A 15,813-nucleotide genomic window follows, 5' to 3' on the forward strand; every position below is an offset into this window, starting at 1 on the left:
AACGGTTCCTCTGCATGTTCTGCAACAAAGGCTTCAGCTGCGCCCAGAAGGTGGAGATCCACCAGAGGGTCCACACAGGAGAGAAACCATACAGCTGCCCCCAGTGTCACATGCGCTTCGCCCAATCTGGCAGCCTGAAGAGGCACCAGAACGTCCACACAGGGGAGAAAGCCTTCAGCTGCCCCCAGTGTGATAAGAGGTTCTCCCGCCAGCACCTGCTGAAGACGCATCTGAAAGTCCACACAGGAGAGAGGCCGTTCGTCTGTACACACTGTGGGAAGAGGTTTTCAGAGAAGAGCTACCTCAAGATACACCAGAAGAAAAAACATTCCACTCTATAGCTTCTGACTTGTTGATCACCTGCATTAAAAACAAACATTGATTGCCATTGTTGTCAAGAGAAAAGATCCACAGATGCATTTGGAATAACAAGAGTAACAGATTTCAGTGTTGAATATTCAACACTACGTAAAGGTAGATTAAGCGAGGTTATGTAGATCCGGGTTCCCCAACTGGCGGGTCAGTTTTCTGAGCAATTAAAACTAATACATTCGTATATGTTTTTTATTGTTGGACATAAAACACCAGCAAATTAAGTCCAATTGATTTTAATTTTGGAAATCTCTTCCAAAGTATTCCCACGCCTAATGGAAATATATATGTGATCATATACAAATTTAAGCAAGATTTGAAATTCTTACAGTGGGGCAAAAAAGTATTTAGTGAGCCACCAATTGCGCAAGTTCTCCCACTTAAAAAGATGAGAGGCCTGTAATTTTCATCATAGGTACACTTCAACTATGACAGACAAAATGAGAAGGAAAAAAATCCAGAAAATCCCATTGTAGGATTTTTAATCAATTTATTTGCAAAATATGGTGGAAAATAAGTATTTGGTCAATAACAAAAGTTTATCTCAATACTTTGTTATATACCCTTTGTTGGCAATGACAGAGGTCAAACGTTTTCTGTAAGTCTTCACAAGGTTTTCACACACTGTTGCTGGTATTTTGGCCCATTCCTCCATGCAGATCTCCTCTAGAGCAGTGATGTTTTGGGGCTGTTGCTGGGCAACACGGACTTTCACCTCCCTCCAAAGATTTTCTATGGGGTTGAGATCTGGAGACTGGCTAGGCCACTCCAGGACCTTGAAATGCTTCTTACGAAGCCACTCCTTCGTTGCCCGGGCAGTGTGTTTGGGATCATTGTTATGCTGAAAGACCCAGCCACGTTTTATCTTCAATGCCCTTGCATTGTGTTGGTGGAAGGAGGTTTTCACCCAAAATCTCACAATACATGGCCCCATTCATTCTTTCCTTTACACGGATCAGTCGTCCTGGTCCCTTTGCAGAAAAACAGCCCCAAAGCATGATGTTTCCACCCCCATGCTTCACAGTAGGTATGGTGTTCTTTGGATGCAACTCAGCATTCTTTGTCCTCCAAACACGACGAGTTGAGTTTTTACCAAAAAGTTATATTTTGGTTTCATCTGACCATATGACATTCTCCTAATCTTCTTCTGGATCATCCAAATGCTCTCTAACAAACTTCAGACGGGCCTGGACATGTACTGGCTTAAGCAGGGGGACACGTCTGACACTGCAGGATTTGAGTCCCTGGCGGTGTAGTGTGTTACTGATGGTAGGCTTTGTTACTTTGGTCCCAGATCTCTGCAGGTCATTCACTAGGTCCCCCCGTGTGTTTCTGGGATTTTTGCTCACCGTTCTTGTGATCATTTTGAATGGTCAATCTTGCATGGAGCCCCAGATCGAGGGAGATTATCAGTGGTCTTGTATGTCTTCCATTTCCTAATAATTGCTCCCGCAGTTGATTTCTTCAAACCAAGCTGCTTACCTATTGCAGATTCAGTCTTCCCAGCCTGGTGCAGGTCTACAATTTTGTTTCTGGTGTCCTTTGACAGCTCTGGTCTTGGCCATAGTGGAGTTTGGAGTGTGACTGTTTGAGGTTGTGGACAGGTGTCTTTTATACTGATAACAAGTTCAAACAGGTGCCATTAATACAGGTAACGAGTGGAGGACAGAGGAGCCTCTTAAAGAAGAAGTTACAGGTCTGTGAGAGCCAGAAATCTTGCTTGTTTGTAGGTGACCAAATACTTATTTTCCACCATAATTTGCAAATAAATTCATAAAAAATCCTACAATGTGATTTTCTGGATTTTTTTTCTCATTTTGTCTGTCATAGTTGAAGTGTACCTATGATGAAAATTACAGGCCTCATCTTTTTAAGTGGGAGAACTTGCACAATTGGTGGCTGACTAAATACTTTTTTGCCCCACTGTATATCTTCGTCAAATATTATATCTGTTTGAGCTTCTTGCGGTCAATTTGCAGTCTACAAATTATAATTATGTTCCGGCTCCTTGACCATCTGCAAAAAATAAATTGGCCCATGGCTGAATCTAGTTGATGATCCCTGACTTAGATGCACAAAGTGAACAGCAGTAGTGGGTCAATTTCCGCAACAACGAAGAGTGTTGAAGCACGAGGCTAAACAAGGAACAATGTGAGTAACAGATTTCAGTGTTGAATATTCCTGGGTAGAATATTGCATCCAGACATTGTGTGATATATAAGGCATATATATATAAGCCTAACGAGTCTGTTTCAGATTGTTTGTACTGTACATTTGATGTTAAAAATGCATTACTTCCATTCAACTACCAACAAAAATTCCCCAAGACACTTTTAATGAGAAAAGAAATGCAGTTTATCCATTAAATACAGATGTGTATCTGAGACGTGTATGTGTGGTTTTCATATGGCCTATTTAAAGGTTTTTTTATTTAATAAAAAACACAAAATGGGACATTTCATTCTAAGATTTTCATTGAGACTCTTTAGTATACATCCCATCTGATCTCACCCTGTTCTGCATAAACACGACGTTATAACCAATATACTCTATACACTTACTAAATATACCTACACATACCCACCACAGGAGGCTGCTGAGAGGAGCATGGCAAATGGAATGACGTCAAACACCTGGAAACCATGTGTTTGATACCATTCCACCTATTCCGCTCCAGTCATTAACACAAGCCCGTCCTCCCTAATTAAGGTGCTACCAACCTCCTGTGATTCCCACACGCTAACAAACACCTCCTCTACACATCAGAATAGTTTTGTCAGGTTTGGCTGATGACTTTTGACTTATCATAGCTGACTTGTTTTAACCCACAACGTCATATTTATGTCCACCATGATGGGTTTAACATCAATGAAGTCATTCTCTAATTACAGTATGGGACTCAAATGGAGTGGGGATGGATAAACACTCCATGTTGAAAGTGTGTTTATTATCTGTGTGTATATACCTGAGGGAGTGTATGCCTGTGTAATCTTTATCACCTGTCTCTTCCAGGAGGAGGAGGGTCCAGAGGTGCTGCTGGTGAAGGAGGAGGGTCTGGGGAACCCTGAGGGGACCATGGTCAAGGAGGTCATGGTCAAGGAGGACAACCAGACTACACCTCCTCCTGAACCTGCAGAGGAACCAGCTGAGCAGCACAGAACCACACACAGTCTCACTGAGGTGACCCCACTGTCTGTATGGTGTTAAGTCAGTGGCGTATCCACAAAGCCACTCAGAGTGCTGATCTAGGGTCAGTTTAGCCTTTTAGAGCATAATGAATAAGATTTATATAGAAGGATCCTGGATCAGCAATCCTACTCTGAAACTCTTTGTGGATACGGGCCCAGGTTTTAATAATTTTGTCTTAAGTGTGGGACCATGCCTTTGAACTGTCAAACTATTAAACAGTTTGTGGTGGGAATTCTACACATAGGATACTCAAAGTAAATCTTAAATTAATCATTGTTTATTACCAGCATGCTGAAGAGGTCACAGTTAAACTTAGATGCATAAGGTATCAGTCTGAAGTGAGCCCTACCGGGGCAGTCCCGTAAGCTCTCATATATATTTACACAGGCAAGTTATATTTGATGATTTAGCTCATTCATCATTCATAATTAATTAATCATTAATGTTTGGTTCATGCTTGTGACAGACCAATACCTCACGAGGCATCTTCTCTACAAGCTGAGACATTGAAACTGAGAGAGCCTTTCAAATCAAATCAAATTTTATTGGTCACATACACATGGTTAGCAGATGTTAATGCGAGTGTAGCGAAATGCTTGTGCTTCTAGTTCCGACCATGCAGTAATATCTAACAAGTAATCTAACCTAACAATTTCACAACAACTACCTTATTTATACACACAAGTGTAAAGGAATGAATAAGAATATGTACCGGTAAATATATGGATGAGCGATGGCCAAACGGCATAGGCAAGATGCAGTAAATGGTATAGAGTACAGTATATACATATGAGATAAGTAATGTAGGGTATGTAAACATTATATAAAGTGGTATTGTTTAAAGTGGCTAGTGATATATTTATTACATAAATGTTTCATTATTAAAGTGGTTACAGATGAGTCAGTATGTTGGCAGCAGCCACTCAATGTTAGTGATGGCTGTTTAACAGTCTGATGGCCTTGAGATAGAAGCTGTTTTTCAGTCTCTCGGTCCCCGCTTTGACGCACCTGTACTGACCTCGCCTTCAGGATGAACAGGCAGTGGCTCGGGTGGTTGTTGTCCTTGGTGATTTTTTTGGCCTTCCTGTGACATTGGGTGGTGTAGGCAGGTAGTTTGCCCCCAGTGATGCGTTGTGCAGACCTCACTACCCTCTGCAGAGCCTTACGGTTGTGGGCGGAGCAGTTGCCATACCAGGCGGTGACACAGCCCGACAGGATGCTCTCGATTGTGCACCTGTAGAAGTTTGAGTGTTTTTGGTGACGAGCCAAATTTCTTCAGCCTCCTGAGGTTAAAGAGGCGCTGCTGCGCCTTCTTCACCACGCTGTCTGTCTGTGTGGGGGGACCATTTCAGTTTGTCCGTGATGTGTACGACGAGGAACTTAAAACTTTCCACCTTCTCCACTACTGTCCCGTCGATGTGGATAGGGGGCTGCTCCCTCTGCTGTTTCCTGAAGTCCACGATCATCTCCTTGTTTTGTTGACATTGAGTGTGAGGTTATTTTCCTGACACCACACTCCGAGGGCCCTCACCTCCTCCCTGTAGGCCGTCTCGTCGTTGTTGGTAATCAAGCCTACCACTGTAGTGTCGTCTGCAAACTTGATGATTGAGTTGGAGGCGTGCATGGCCACGCAGTCAATGGTGAACAGGGAGTACAGGAGAGGGCTGAAAACGCACCCTTGTGGGGCCCCAGTGTTGAGGATCAGCGGGGTGGAGATGTTGTTACCTACCCTCACCACCTGGGGGCGGCCCGTCAGGAAGTTCAGGACCCAGTTGCACAGTGCGGGGTCGAGACCCAGGCACTTCATGATGACGGAAGTGAGTCATTTAGCTCAGTTACCTTAGCTTTCTTGGGAACAGGAACAATGGTGGCCCTCTTGAAGCACGTGGGAACAGCAGACTGGGATAAGGATTAATTGAATATGTCCGTAAACACACCAGCCAGCTGGTCTGTGCATGCTCTGAGGACACGACTGGGGATGCCGTCTGGGCCGGCAGCCTTGCGAGAGTTAACACGTTTAAATGTTTTACTCACGTTGGATGCAGTGAAGGAGAGCCCGCAGGTTTTGGTAGCGGGCCGTGTCAGTGGCACTGTATTGTCCTGAAAGCGATCAAATAAGTTGTTTAGTTTGTCTGGGAGCAAGACATCGTGGTCTGCGACGGGGCTGGTTTTCCATTTGTAGTCTGTGATTGACTGTAGACCCTGCCACATACCTTTCGTGTCTGAGTCGTTGAATTGCAACTCTACTTTGTCTCTATACTGACACTTAGCTTGTTTGATTGCCTTGCGGAGGGAATAGCTACACTGTTTGTATTCGGTCATGTTTCCGGTCACCTTGCCCTTTCTTTCTCAGAACAAAGTTCTGGGCATACTGCCAAATTGCAGATACTGATAGTGAGGATTGGTTCAATCAGTCACTTGCATGAACACAGAAATTGATTAGAGCACAAATATACAATTTGTCATCATAAGTGTCAAGTAATCAAATCAACTAACATGTTTGCATAGTACTCATCGCAATCCCTCATTGCCCAATCATAAGATGCTCCATAGCGGGGTGCTCATCAGATTTCTTGATCCAACATCCTCTCACTCTGTATCTCTTACAGTCAGTAGACATGGAGGATGGGAAGCCTGATCTGCTGCTGGTCAAAGAAGAGACGATAGAAGACGAACCAGAGAGCATTGACCTGCTGAGTGGACTAAAGATGGGGGAGCAAGGTAAGGGAGAAGTACATACAGTAATAGATATTCAATCGGAATAGTGATGCACCTGTCTATTTTTTTTTCTTCATTCATAACTGCAATTTATGTTTACATACAAAACCACACGTTATAATGAATGAACTTGACCAGGTAAAAAAATCGACATACGTGGAGTACTCTGCCGTGTTTGTAAAGTCTATTTTGTAACCTCTTCCTGCAGGTGGTTGGCTGGAGGGTAACAGAGGAGACTGGGAGGCCATCTTGGATTCCCAGACCGGTGCAGTCAAGCGCCCAGGGGACAATATCACTAAGCAGGCCAGGACCAGAGGCAACATAGTGGAGGTCAGTGGATGGGACAGTGTCTTCAACTCTGGGCTGGGGAACAACACTGTTAACCACAACCAGAAACAGACAGTGGAACACAAAACAACAACCGATCTTAGACTCCATGACAACAGACTGGCTATGACCAGGACGAGGCATAGATTTGGTCTGCAGGGACAGGGAGGTGTCTGTATGCGGCGGGAGAGAACAGATACAGACTCGGCTAGCGATGCTCCGTCCTGCTCCTATAGTTGTGATTCAGAGAGACTGATGGCGCCTCAGGTTAACCCCCTAACAGATGCTGCCTTCAGCCTGCCTTCTATAGGATCTATGAACTGGAACATGGACCCTGCGACAACACAGACACTCCCTGGCCTTCGTCCACATCACACCCTGCTTATGTTAAACCAGACCTCAGACAATGCCAGTGCCTCAACACTAAATGGCTGCACAAGTCCATTGACAAATGACGCTATCAGTAGATCCGGTGGCAAAGAGAAGCGCTTCCCCTGTTCATTCTGTGGGAAAGCCTTCAGTTTCCCCAAACAAGTGGAAATCCACCAGAGGATGCACACGGGGGAGAAACCATTCAGCTGCCAACTGTGTGAGAAGAGGTTCTCCCATCAGCACCACCTGAAGAGGCACCAGAGGGTCCACACAGGGGAGAAACCTTTCAGCTGCCCCCAGTGTGAGAAGAGGTTCTCCCACCAGCACCAGCTGAAGATGCACCTGAAGGTCCACACGGGAGAAAGGCCGTTCGCCTGTATGCATTGCGGGAAGAGTTTCTCAGAGAGGAGCTACCTCAGGATACACCAGCAGAAAATGCACACGGCCCATGTATAGAGTATTGTGACATGTAATGTAGTACTAGCTAGTTTGTTTGTAGTTAATTCTGTTGGTTTTCAATGAAGTAGGGAACCGGATGAGGTTAACTGAAGAAAGAATGAGCATGATGAGGCAGAGTAGATTATATGGTGATGGTTGGTGTTTGTAAAAATGCTTCACTGATGAAGATTGACACATTTTCTCCCTTTAGGTTATACTGGTGTTTTATAGTGAGATCATGATGGTGCCTTAATTCATGTTTACGTCACATGAAGTAGGGAAGCTGTGTCTTATGTAATGTTGAACCTTTTCCAATGTATTCAAAAATATATATTTTTAAAGCAAGGGTACCAGATTTACAGAAAAGTGTTACCATAGTGAGAAAAGTTATTATATTTGTCACATATCGTTTTGTGCAATAAAAGTACTGTACTTCATGTTATGTGAGTGTATGACCATTTTGTGAAATGAAATCCAAAGTTGACACTGTGCTGACTGACTTGGTTAATTTTGTATCATTGCAGGGACTGCGTTTCCCTTATTTCAGTCGAACCAAACCATTATACTTAATTCTTGAATCAACACATATGGAATCGTTTTATAATAAACTCCAATGGCTCCATATTGTTAGGTACTTCAATCACAGTGTTAGAGATGGGCTTGACTCTGGTTAACATTTTAAAATGTCATGTTTCTGTGTACAGCAGAGTTTCTTATATAAACTTTTATATGCTCTTCTGTACAATTTGTGTTTACAGTCTGCAGTCCATGAGGACCTGCTGATTTCAGGTGTTGCTGGCGGGAGAGACTGGACCTCTGAAGTGGCTGGTCACAAACCCTGGCCCCGGACCCTGAATCAGGAGCCATCACTCTTCCTTCCAGAGTCGGAACCAGGACCGAACCGTGAGGGACAGAGACTCCACCACCACACAGAACACAACCAGTGGACAGGTGGACTGAACAACCTCAGTCCTGGTGGTCATCAGAGAGACCGAGGCTCCAGTCAGGGATCCAGTCTGCAGCCCAGACCCTTCTCTTCACAGTCTCAGTGCAGGGATGAAGCAGGGCCTGGGGCTGATAGAGATAGACCCTCCTGTTCCTATGATACAAACACCACAGTATCCATGATGAACAGAGCAGGTCACCCTGGGCTTCAACCTTCACAGAGTGTAGTGGGAGACCCCCCTGGTGGTAGTCTATCAGCAAGTCTGTCTTCTCCTTCAGAGTCTCGTCTAATGCCTGGTGACTGGGTTCATAGGACGTCTGGGTCTACCCTTCCTCAGTTACCTCAGGTTTACCACACAAATACAGACAGGGTCAGGATGGGCGTTCACCACAAGAGGTACCTAGCCTGTAACACAGCACACAATCCTAACAACACCCAAACAATGGCTAGAGGTCAAGGAGGGAGCTCAAAGACTAACGACCTGAGTGTGTTGGCTCCTGCTTCTACGTCCTCGGGGTCACAACGTGGGAAGCGATGCATTAGGACAGACGCCGACAAGCCATATGCCTGCCCCACGTGTGGGAAGCGCTTCTCTGAGGCGAACTATGTGAAGCAACACCAGACTGTTCACACCAAGGAGAGGCCCTTCAAGTGTAAGCTGTGTTACAAGAGCTTCTCCTTCCTGAGTAACCTTATCAGGCATAGGGGTGTCCACAATGGGGAGGAACCCTTCAGCTGTACCCAGTGTCACATGCACTTCGCCCATGCTGGCAACCTGAAGAGGCACCAGAGGGTCCACACAGGGGAGAAATCCTCCAGCTGACCCCATTGTGAGAAGAGATTCTCCAGCCAGCAACAGCTGAAGATGCACCTGACGGTCCACACGGGAGAGAGGCCTTTCGCCTGTACGCAGGAAGAGGTTCTCAGAAAGGAGCTACCTCAGGATACACCAATAGAAAACCATTCCACTCTATAACATAGAAAGTAGCCATACCACTCAAACCCTGCATTAAAGACAAACATGAATTGTCATTTTTGTCAGCAGATGCATTTGGAATAAGAGAGTAACCATGTTGAATATTCCTGGTGCAAATATTGTATCCAGACATTGTGATATATAAGCCTAAAATGTCTGTTCATATTGTGTTTGCACTGTGTAGGCTACAGTGCCTTGCGAAAGTATTCGGCCCCCTTGAACTTTGCGACCTTTTGCCACATTTCAGGCTTCAAACATAAAGATATAAAACTGTATTTTTTGTGAAGAATCAACAACAAGTGGGACACAATCATGAAGTGGAACGACATTTATTGGATATTTCAAACTTTTTTAACAAATCAAAAACTGAAAAATTGGGCGTGCAAAATTATTCAGCCCCCTTAAATTAATACTTTGTAGCGCCACCTTTTGCTGCGATTACAGCTCTAAGTCGTTTGGGGTATGTCTCTATCAGTTTTGCACATCGAGAGACTGAATTTTTTTCCCATTCCTCCTTGCAAAACAGCTCGAGCTCAGTGAGGTTGGATGGAGAGCATTTGTGAACAGCAGTTTTCAGTTCTTTCCACAGATTCTCGATTGGATTCAGGTCTGGACTTTGACTTGGCCATTCTAACACCTGGATATGTTTATTTTTGAACCATTCCATTGTAGATTTTGCTTTATGTTTTGGATCATTGTCTTGTTGGAAGACAAATCTCCATCCCAGTCTCAGGTCTTTTGCAGACTCCATCAGGTTTTCTTCCAGAATGGTCCTGTATTTGGCTCCATCCATCTTCCCATCCATTTTAACCATCTTCCCTGTCCCTGCTGAAGAAAAGCAGGCCCAAACCATGATGCTGCCACCACCATGTTTGACAGTGGGGATGGTGTGTTCAGCTGTGTTGCTTTTACACCAAACATAACGTTTTGCATTGTTGCCAAAAAGTTACATTTGGGTTTCATCTGACCAGAGCACCTTCTTCCACATGTTTGGTGTGTCTCCCAGGTGGCTTGTGGCAAACTTTAAACAACACTTTTTATGGATATCTTTAAGAAATGGCTTTCTTCTTGCCACTCTTCCATAAAGGGCAGATTTGTGCAATATACGACTGATTGTTGTCCTATGGACAGTGTCTCCCACCTCAGCTGTAGATCTCTGCAGTTCATCCAGAGTGATCATGGGCCTCTTGGCTGCATCTCTGATCAGTCTTCTCCTTGTATGAGCTGAAAGTTTAGAGGGACGGCCAGGTCTTGGTAGATTTGCAGTGGTCTGATACTCCTTCCATTTCAATATTATCGCTTGCACAGTGCTCCTTGGGATGTTGAAAGCTTGGGAAATCTTTTTGTATCCAAATCCGGCTTTAAACTTCTTCACAACAGTATCTCGGACCTGCCTGGTGTGTTCCTTGTTCTTCATGATGCTCTCTGCGCTTTTAACGGACCTCTGAGACTATCACAGTGCAGGTGCATTTATACGGAGACTTGATTACACACAGGTGGATTGTATTTATCATCATTAGTCATTTAGGTCAACATTGGATCATTCAGAGATCCTCACTGAACTTCTGGAGAGAGTTTGCTGCACTGAAAGTAAAGGGGCTGAATAATTTTGCACGCCCAATTTTTCAGTTTTTGATTTGTTAAAAAAGTTTGAAATATCCAATAAATGTCGTTCCACTTCATGATTGTGTCCCACTTGTTGTTGATTCTTCACAAAAAAATACAGTTTTATATCTTTATGTTTGAAGCCTGAAATGTGGCAAAAGGTTGCAAAGTTCAAGGGGGCCGAATACTTTCGCACGGCACTGTATATGATGTTCACAAATGCCATTCAAATCACATCTGATCTCATCACACCAATGGAGACTCCTCAGCGGTGGAAGGGGAGAAACATCCTCAGTGAATTTCATAGAAATAAAAATAGTGAACATTTTAAAAAGTTTACCTTTTTAGATAACACTTTACTAAATATATTCACGCCACCAAATCATTGATTAAAATACATTGTTTTGCAATGAAGGTCAACAGTAGCCTCAACAGCACTCAGTAGGGTAGCACTATGGTATAGCCGGAGGACAGCTAGTTTCCGCCCTCCTCTGGGTACTTGACTTCAATGCAAAACCTAGGAGGCTCGTGGTTCTCACCTCCTTCCATAGACTTACACAGTAATTATGACAACTTACGGATGACGTCCTCCAACCTATCAGAGCTCTTGCAGATGTTTCAACAAGTCCAGGCGATGCGCTGCACTGATAACTCGAGCTTGGTTCGCAAGTTTCTAAACCATCTTTGGTGTATTGTCGCAATAATGTTTGATTTGAGGAAGTGTGATCATAATCATTTGGATATTTTAGCGATCTGCAGTAGAATACGTCCTAAATGCACCCCAGCCTTCAGACGTGAGCTAAACAGACAACTTGCACTTGATATGCGTTTTTAGGCTATGGATGAGAAAGTGAACTGTGTTAAGTTGGCTGGATGTCCTTTGGGTGGTGGATCATTCTTGATACACATACATGGGGAAACTGTTGAGTGTGAAAACTCAGCAGCTTTGCAGTTCTTGGCACGCTCAAACCGGTGCCCCTGGGACCTACTACCATACCCTATTCAAAGGCACTTAAATCTTCTGTCTTGCCCATTCACCCTTTGAATGGCACACATACAATCCATGCCTCAGGCTGTGTTCCTAATATTTTGTGCACTCAGTGTATGTATGTATATATATATATATATATATATACACTGCTCAAAAAAATAAAGGGAACACTAAAATAACACATCCTAGATCTGAATGAATGAAATATTCTTATTAAATACTTTTTTCTTTACATAGTTGAATGTGCTGACAACAAAATCACACAAAAATTATCAATGGAAATCAAATTTATCAACCCATGGAGGTCTGGATTTGTGGAAAACCACACTACAAAAGTGGAAAACCACACTACAGGCTGATCCAACTTTTATGTAATGTCCTTAAAACAAGTCAAAATGAGGCTCAGTAGAGTGTGTGGCCTCCACTTGCCTGTATGACCTCCCTACAACGCCTGGGCATGCTCCTGATGAGGTGGCGGATGGTCTCCTGAGGGATCTCCTCCCAGACCTGGACTAAAGCATCCGCCAACTCCTGGACAGTCTGTTGTGCAACGTGGCGTTGGTGGATGGAGCGAGACATGATGTCCCAGATGTGCTCAATTGGATTCAGGTCTAGGGAACGGACGGGCCAGTCCATAGCATCAATGCCTTCCTCTTGCAGGAACTGCTGACACTCCAGTCACATGAGGTCTAGCATTGTCTTGCATTAGGAGGAACCCAGGGCCAACCGCACCAGCATATGGTCTCACAAGGGGTCTGAGGATCTCATCTCGGGACCTAATGGCAGTCAGGCTACCTCTGGCGAGCACATGGAGGGCTGTGCGGCCCCCCCAAAAAATGCCACCCTGCACCATGACTGACCCACCGCCAAACCGGTCATGCTGGAGGATGTTGCAGGCGACAGAACGTTCTCCACGGCGTCTCCAGACTCTGTCACGTCTGTCACATGTGCTCAGTGTGAACCTGCAGCGGTCCTGCTGCTGGGTTGTTGCATCAGCCAGGAAGCATAGGAACTGAGAAGTGGTCTGTTGTCACCACCTGCAGAACCACTCCTTTATTGGGGGTGTCTTGCTAATTGCCCATAATTTCCACCTGTTGTCTACAGCGTGTGCAATTTATTGTCAATCAGTGTTGCTTCCTAAGTGGACAGTTTGATTTCACAGAAGTGTGATTGACTTGGAGTTACATTGTGTTGTTTAAGTGTTCCCTATATTTTTTTTTGAAGGGAACACTTAAACAACACAATGTAGCTCCAAGTCAATCACACTTCTGTGAAATCAAACTGTCCACTTAGGAAGTTGTTTTAAGGACATTACAAAGTTGGATCAGCCTGTAGTGTGGTTTTCCACTTTAATTTTGTGTGTGACTCCAAATCCAGACCTCCATGGGTTGATAAATTGATTTCCATTTATCATTTTTGTGTGATTTTGTTGTCAGCACATTCAACTATGTAAAGAAAAAAGTATTTAATAAGAATATTTCATTCATTCAGATCTAGGATGTGTTATTTTACTGTTCCCTTTATTCTTTTGAGCAGTGTATAATGTTCTTATCCCTTTGAGAGGAGTGCCAAATGGCACCTATTGGTTGTGTGGGAAAAACCCTATTATACCCTGCCCCTGAACTGGGGAGGTAGTTGTACTGTTGGGTTTGTGGTGACAGCTATGAGAACTGTTCCAAACAATGATAAGACAGTCAGAAGGCTCTGTTTAGTGACTACAAACCTCCTGGCTGACATCACTCACACTCAGGCACCTGCCTCCAGGTTCTTTGGTGTGTTTTTTTCCTGAGGTATGTGAAGGAACACGTGGAGGTGAGCTGCCGACACTGGACGAGCTTCCTTTTCCCCCTGTAGATAAGGACGATGTGTGAGAATCGGGGATTGTTTTTGTTTGACAAGTTTAGAAGGCCCAAGCGGATTTCTTTTATGTTTTGACTAGTCTAAGGAACAGTTTGTGCAGAACAGATGTCGCTGCAACATCTGGTGATATGGTGGTAAGAACTATGTAAACAATGTTTAAACATTGAGAGATTTAATCAATCCTGAGTTTATAGATCCCTGTGTATGTGTGTGTATTTTAGATTGTAAAACCCAGAGTGAATGGCTTGTAAGGATGGAGTAAATATAAATATATTGATAGAACCTCCTCTGATTGAAGCTATAATCTAATGCTTACATTAATGTAATGATAATTATCACAGAGTGATAAAAGGAGGGAATGTGAGGGAAATGTTATCTTTATGTACAAATCAATGCTACTTTCTAATAACTAATTGGAAAGAAAAATGGGAAGATGGGCGACACCTGGAGGGGGTGGAGACAAGCACAAAGACAGGTGAAACAGATCAGGGTGTGAGAACTTGACAGTACGCCTAGAATATTGCTATGGGAACACGAGGTCTCTCAGTTTCAAGATCTCAACTTGGAGAGAGAAAGCCTCATGAGGTATTGATCTGTGCGAGCCACCGCTAGTGATGAATTGAATTATGCTAAATCATGCAAATATAACTTGTCTGTGTATAGCCGTATATAAGACAACTGTTGGGACCGCCCCAAAGGAGCTTCTTATAGACCTGTACGGTGTGCAGAGTTTGTTGTAACCTCTCGAGCTTGCTGATAATAAAGAGTGATTCATTTTAAGATTGGCTTCAGGTGTCCCTGGTGTTGAATTTCCACCACAACAACCAATAACATCCTTTCTAGTCAGTGTAAACGGAGATGGCGGTGGCTAGGTGAGATGGCAGAAGCGGATGTGGAACTTAAATCGGATGACGGTGAAAAAAAGATGCGTGGACTTTTGTCCAAAATAATGGAAAAAGGAGCAAAATGGCTGTGGAAAATGTCTAGCTCTGATCATACCCGCTACAAGTGCAGTTTTTGGAGAAACAATCTGTAGTTGGGGACTAGTAAACTACATGTAGTTCAACTAGTAATGGAACTACAGTTTGCAGTAGCTTGGTGGTAGTTTAACTGAATTCAAATCTATGTAGTGTTTTAAGTAGTTAAAATCTATGTAGTGTTTTAAGTAGTTAATAACTACAGTTTGCAGTAGCTTGGTGGTAGTTTAACTGAATTCAAATCTATGTAGTGTTTTAAGTAGTTAATAACTTTTTTGCCATGTAGCGATATACACAATATTTTTTCTTAAGGGGGTAGCTTTAGTCTAGCTTAACTTCTTCCAGTGTAAAGTAATTGGCATCTTGGTAAATTATATTTTCAGAGTAGCTTCCCCAACGCTGAAAACAATGTATGCCAGTCTTGGTGAATCCGTTTGAAGCATCTAAAATGGTGGAGAAAGCTTTGGGTAAAGTGAAATCGGTGAAGATCACAAGAAATGGGCTTGTTTTCCTTTTGTGTGTTTCTGCTGATCAGAAAAGGCGTGTTGCGTCTCCCCCAAATTGATGAATTGAATGTGTCTTGCATTGATCTGCGGAGCAGGGCTCCTGTCAAAGGAGTCATTTCTGGAGTCTCAGAATCATTTTTTATTTAACCTTTATTTAACTAGGCAAGTCAGTTAAGAACAGTTATTATTTACAATGACCTGCAGTGTAAAGTACTTAAGTAAAAATACTTTAAAGTACTACTTAAGTAGTATCTGTACTTTACTATTTATATTTTTGACTACATTACTCCATACATATTCCTTGACACCCAAAAGTACCCGTTGCATTTTGAATGCTTAGCAGAACAGGAAAATGGTCAAATTCACACACTTATCAACAGAACATCCCTGGTCATCCCTACTGCCTCTGATCTAGTGGACTCACTAAACACACATTCTTTGTTTGTAAATTATGTTTGAATGTTGGAGTGTGCCCCTGGCTATTCTTAAATTTAAAAAACAAGAAATGGTGCTTAATATAAGAAATTTGAAATGGT

The 15,813-nt window shown here is 43.3% G+C and overlaps 2 protein-coding genes across 7 annotated transcripts in view; one reads left to right on the plus strand and one right to left on the minus strand.

Moving 5' to 3' along the window:
* LOC110498515 (zinc finger protein 3-like) overlaps positions 1–9,636 on the plus strand; it is an 88,465-nt gene extending 78,829 nt beyond the window's left edge. For 2 of the 3 annotated variants that reach the window (XM_036953695.1, XM_021575181.2), the window contains 4 exons: positions 3,385–3,552; positions 6,171–6,282; positions 6,488–6,609; positions 8,175–9,636. In XM_036953695.1, coding sequence (XP_036809590.1) covers positions 3,385–3,552; positions 6,171–6,282; positions 6,488–6,609; positions 8,175–9,185 — 1,413 coding nt within the window. In that variant the 3' untranslated portion in view covers positions 9,186–9,636. Of the gene's footprint in view, positions 1–3,384; positions 3,553–6,170; positions 6,283–6,487; positions 7,859–8,174 lie in introns of those variants that run through there. The other variant, XM_021575150.2, reaches the window with a different exon arrangement.
* The window catches only part of LOC110498461 (zinc finger and SCAN domain-containing protein 2), a 771,911-nt gene that overhangs the window by 208,951 nt on the left and 547,147 nt on the right, over positions 1–15,813 (minus strand). The gene's annotated exons all lie outside the window — the stretch shown is intronic.

This window comes from Oncorhynchus mykiss, chromosome 19 (assembly GCF_013265735.2).
Source record: "Oncorhynchus mykiss isolate Arlee chromosome 19, USDA_OmykA_1.1, whole genome shotgun sequence".
Lineage (NCBI taxonomy): Eukaryota > Metazoa > Chordata > Actinopteri > Salmoniformes > Salmonidae > Oncorhynchus > Oncorhynchus mykiss.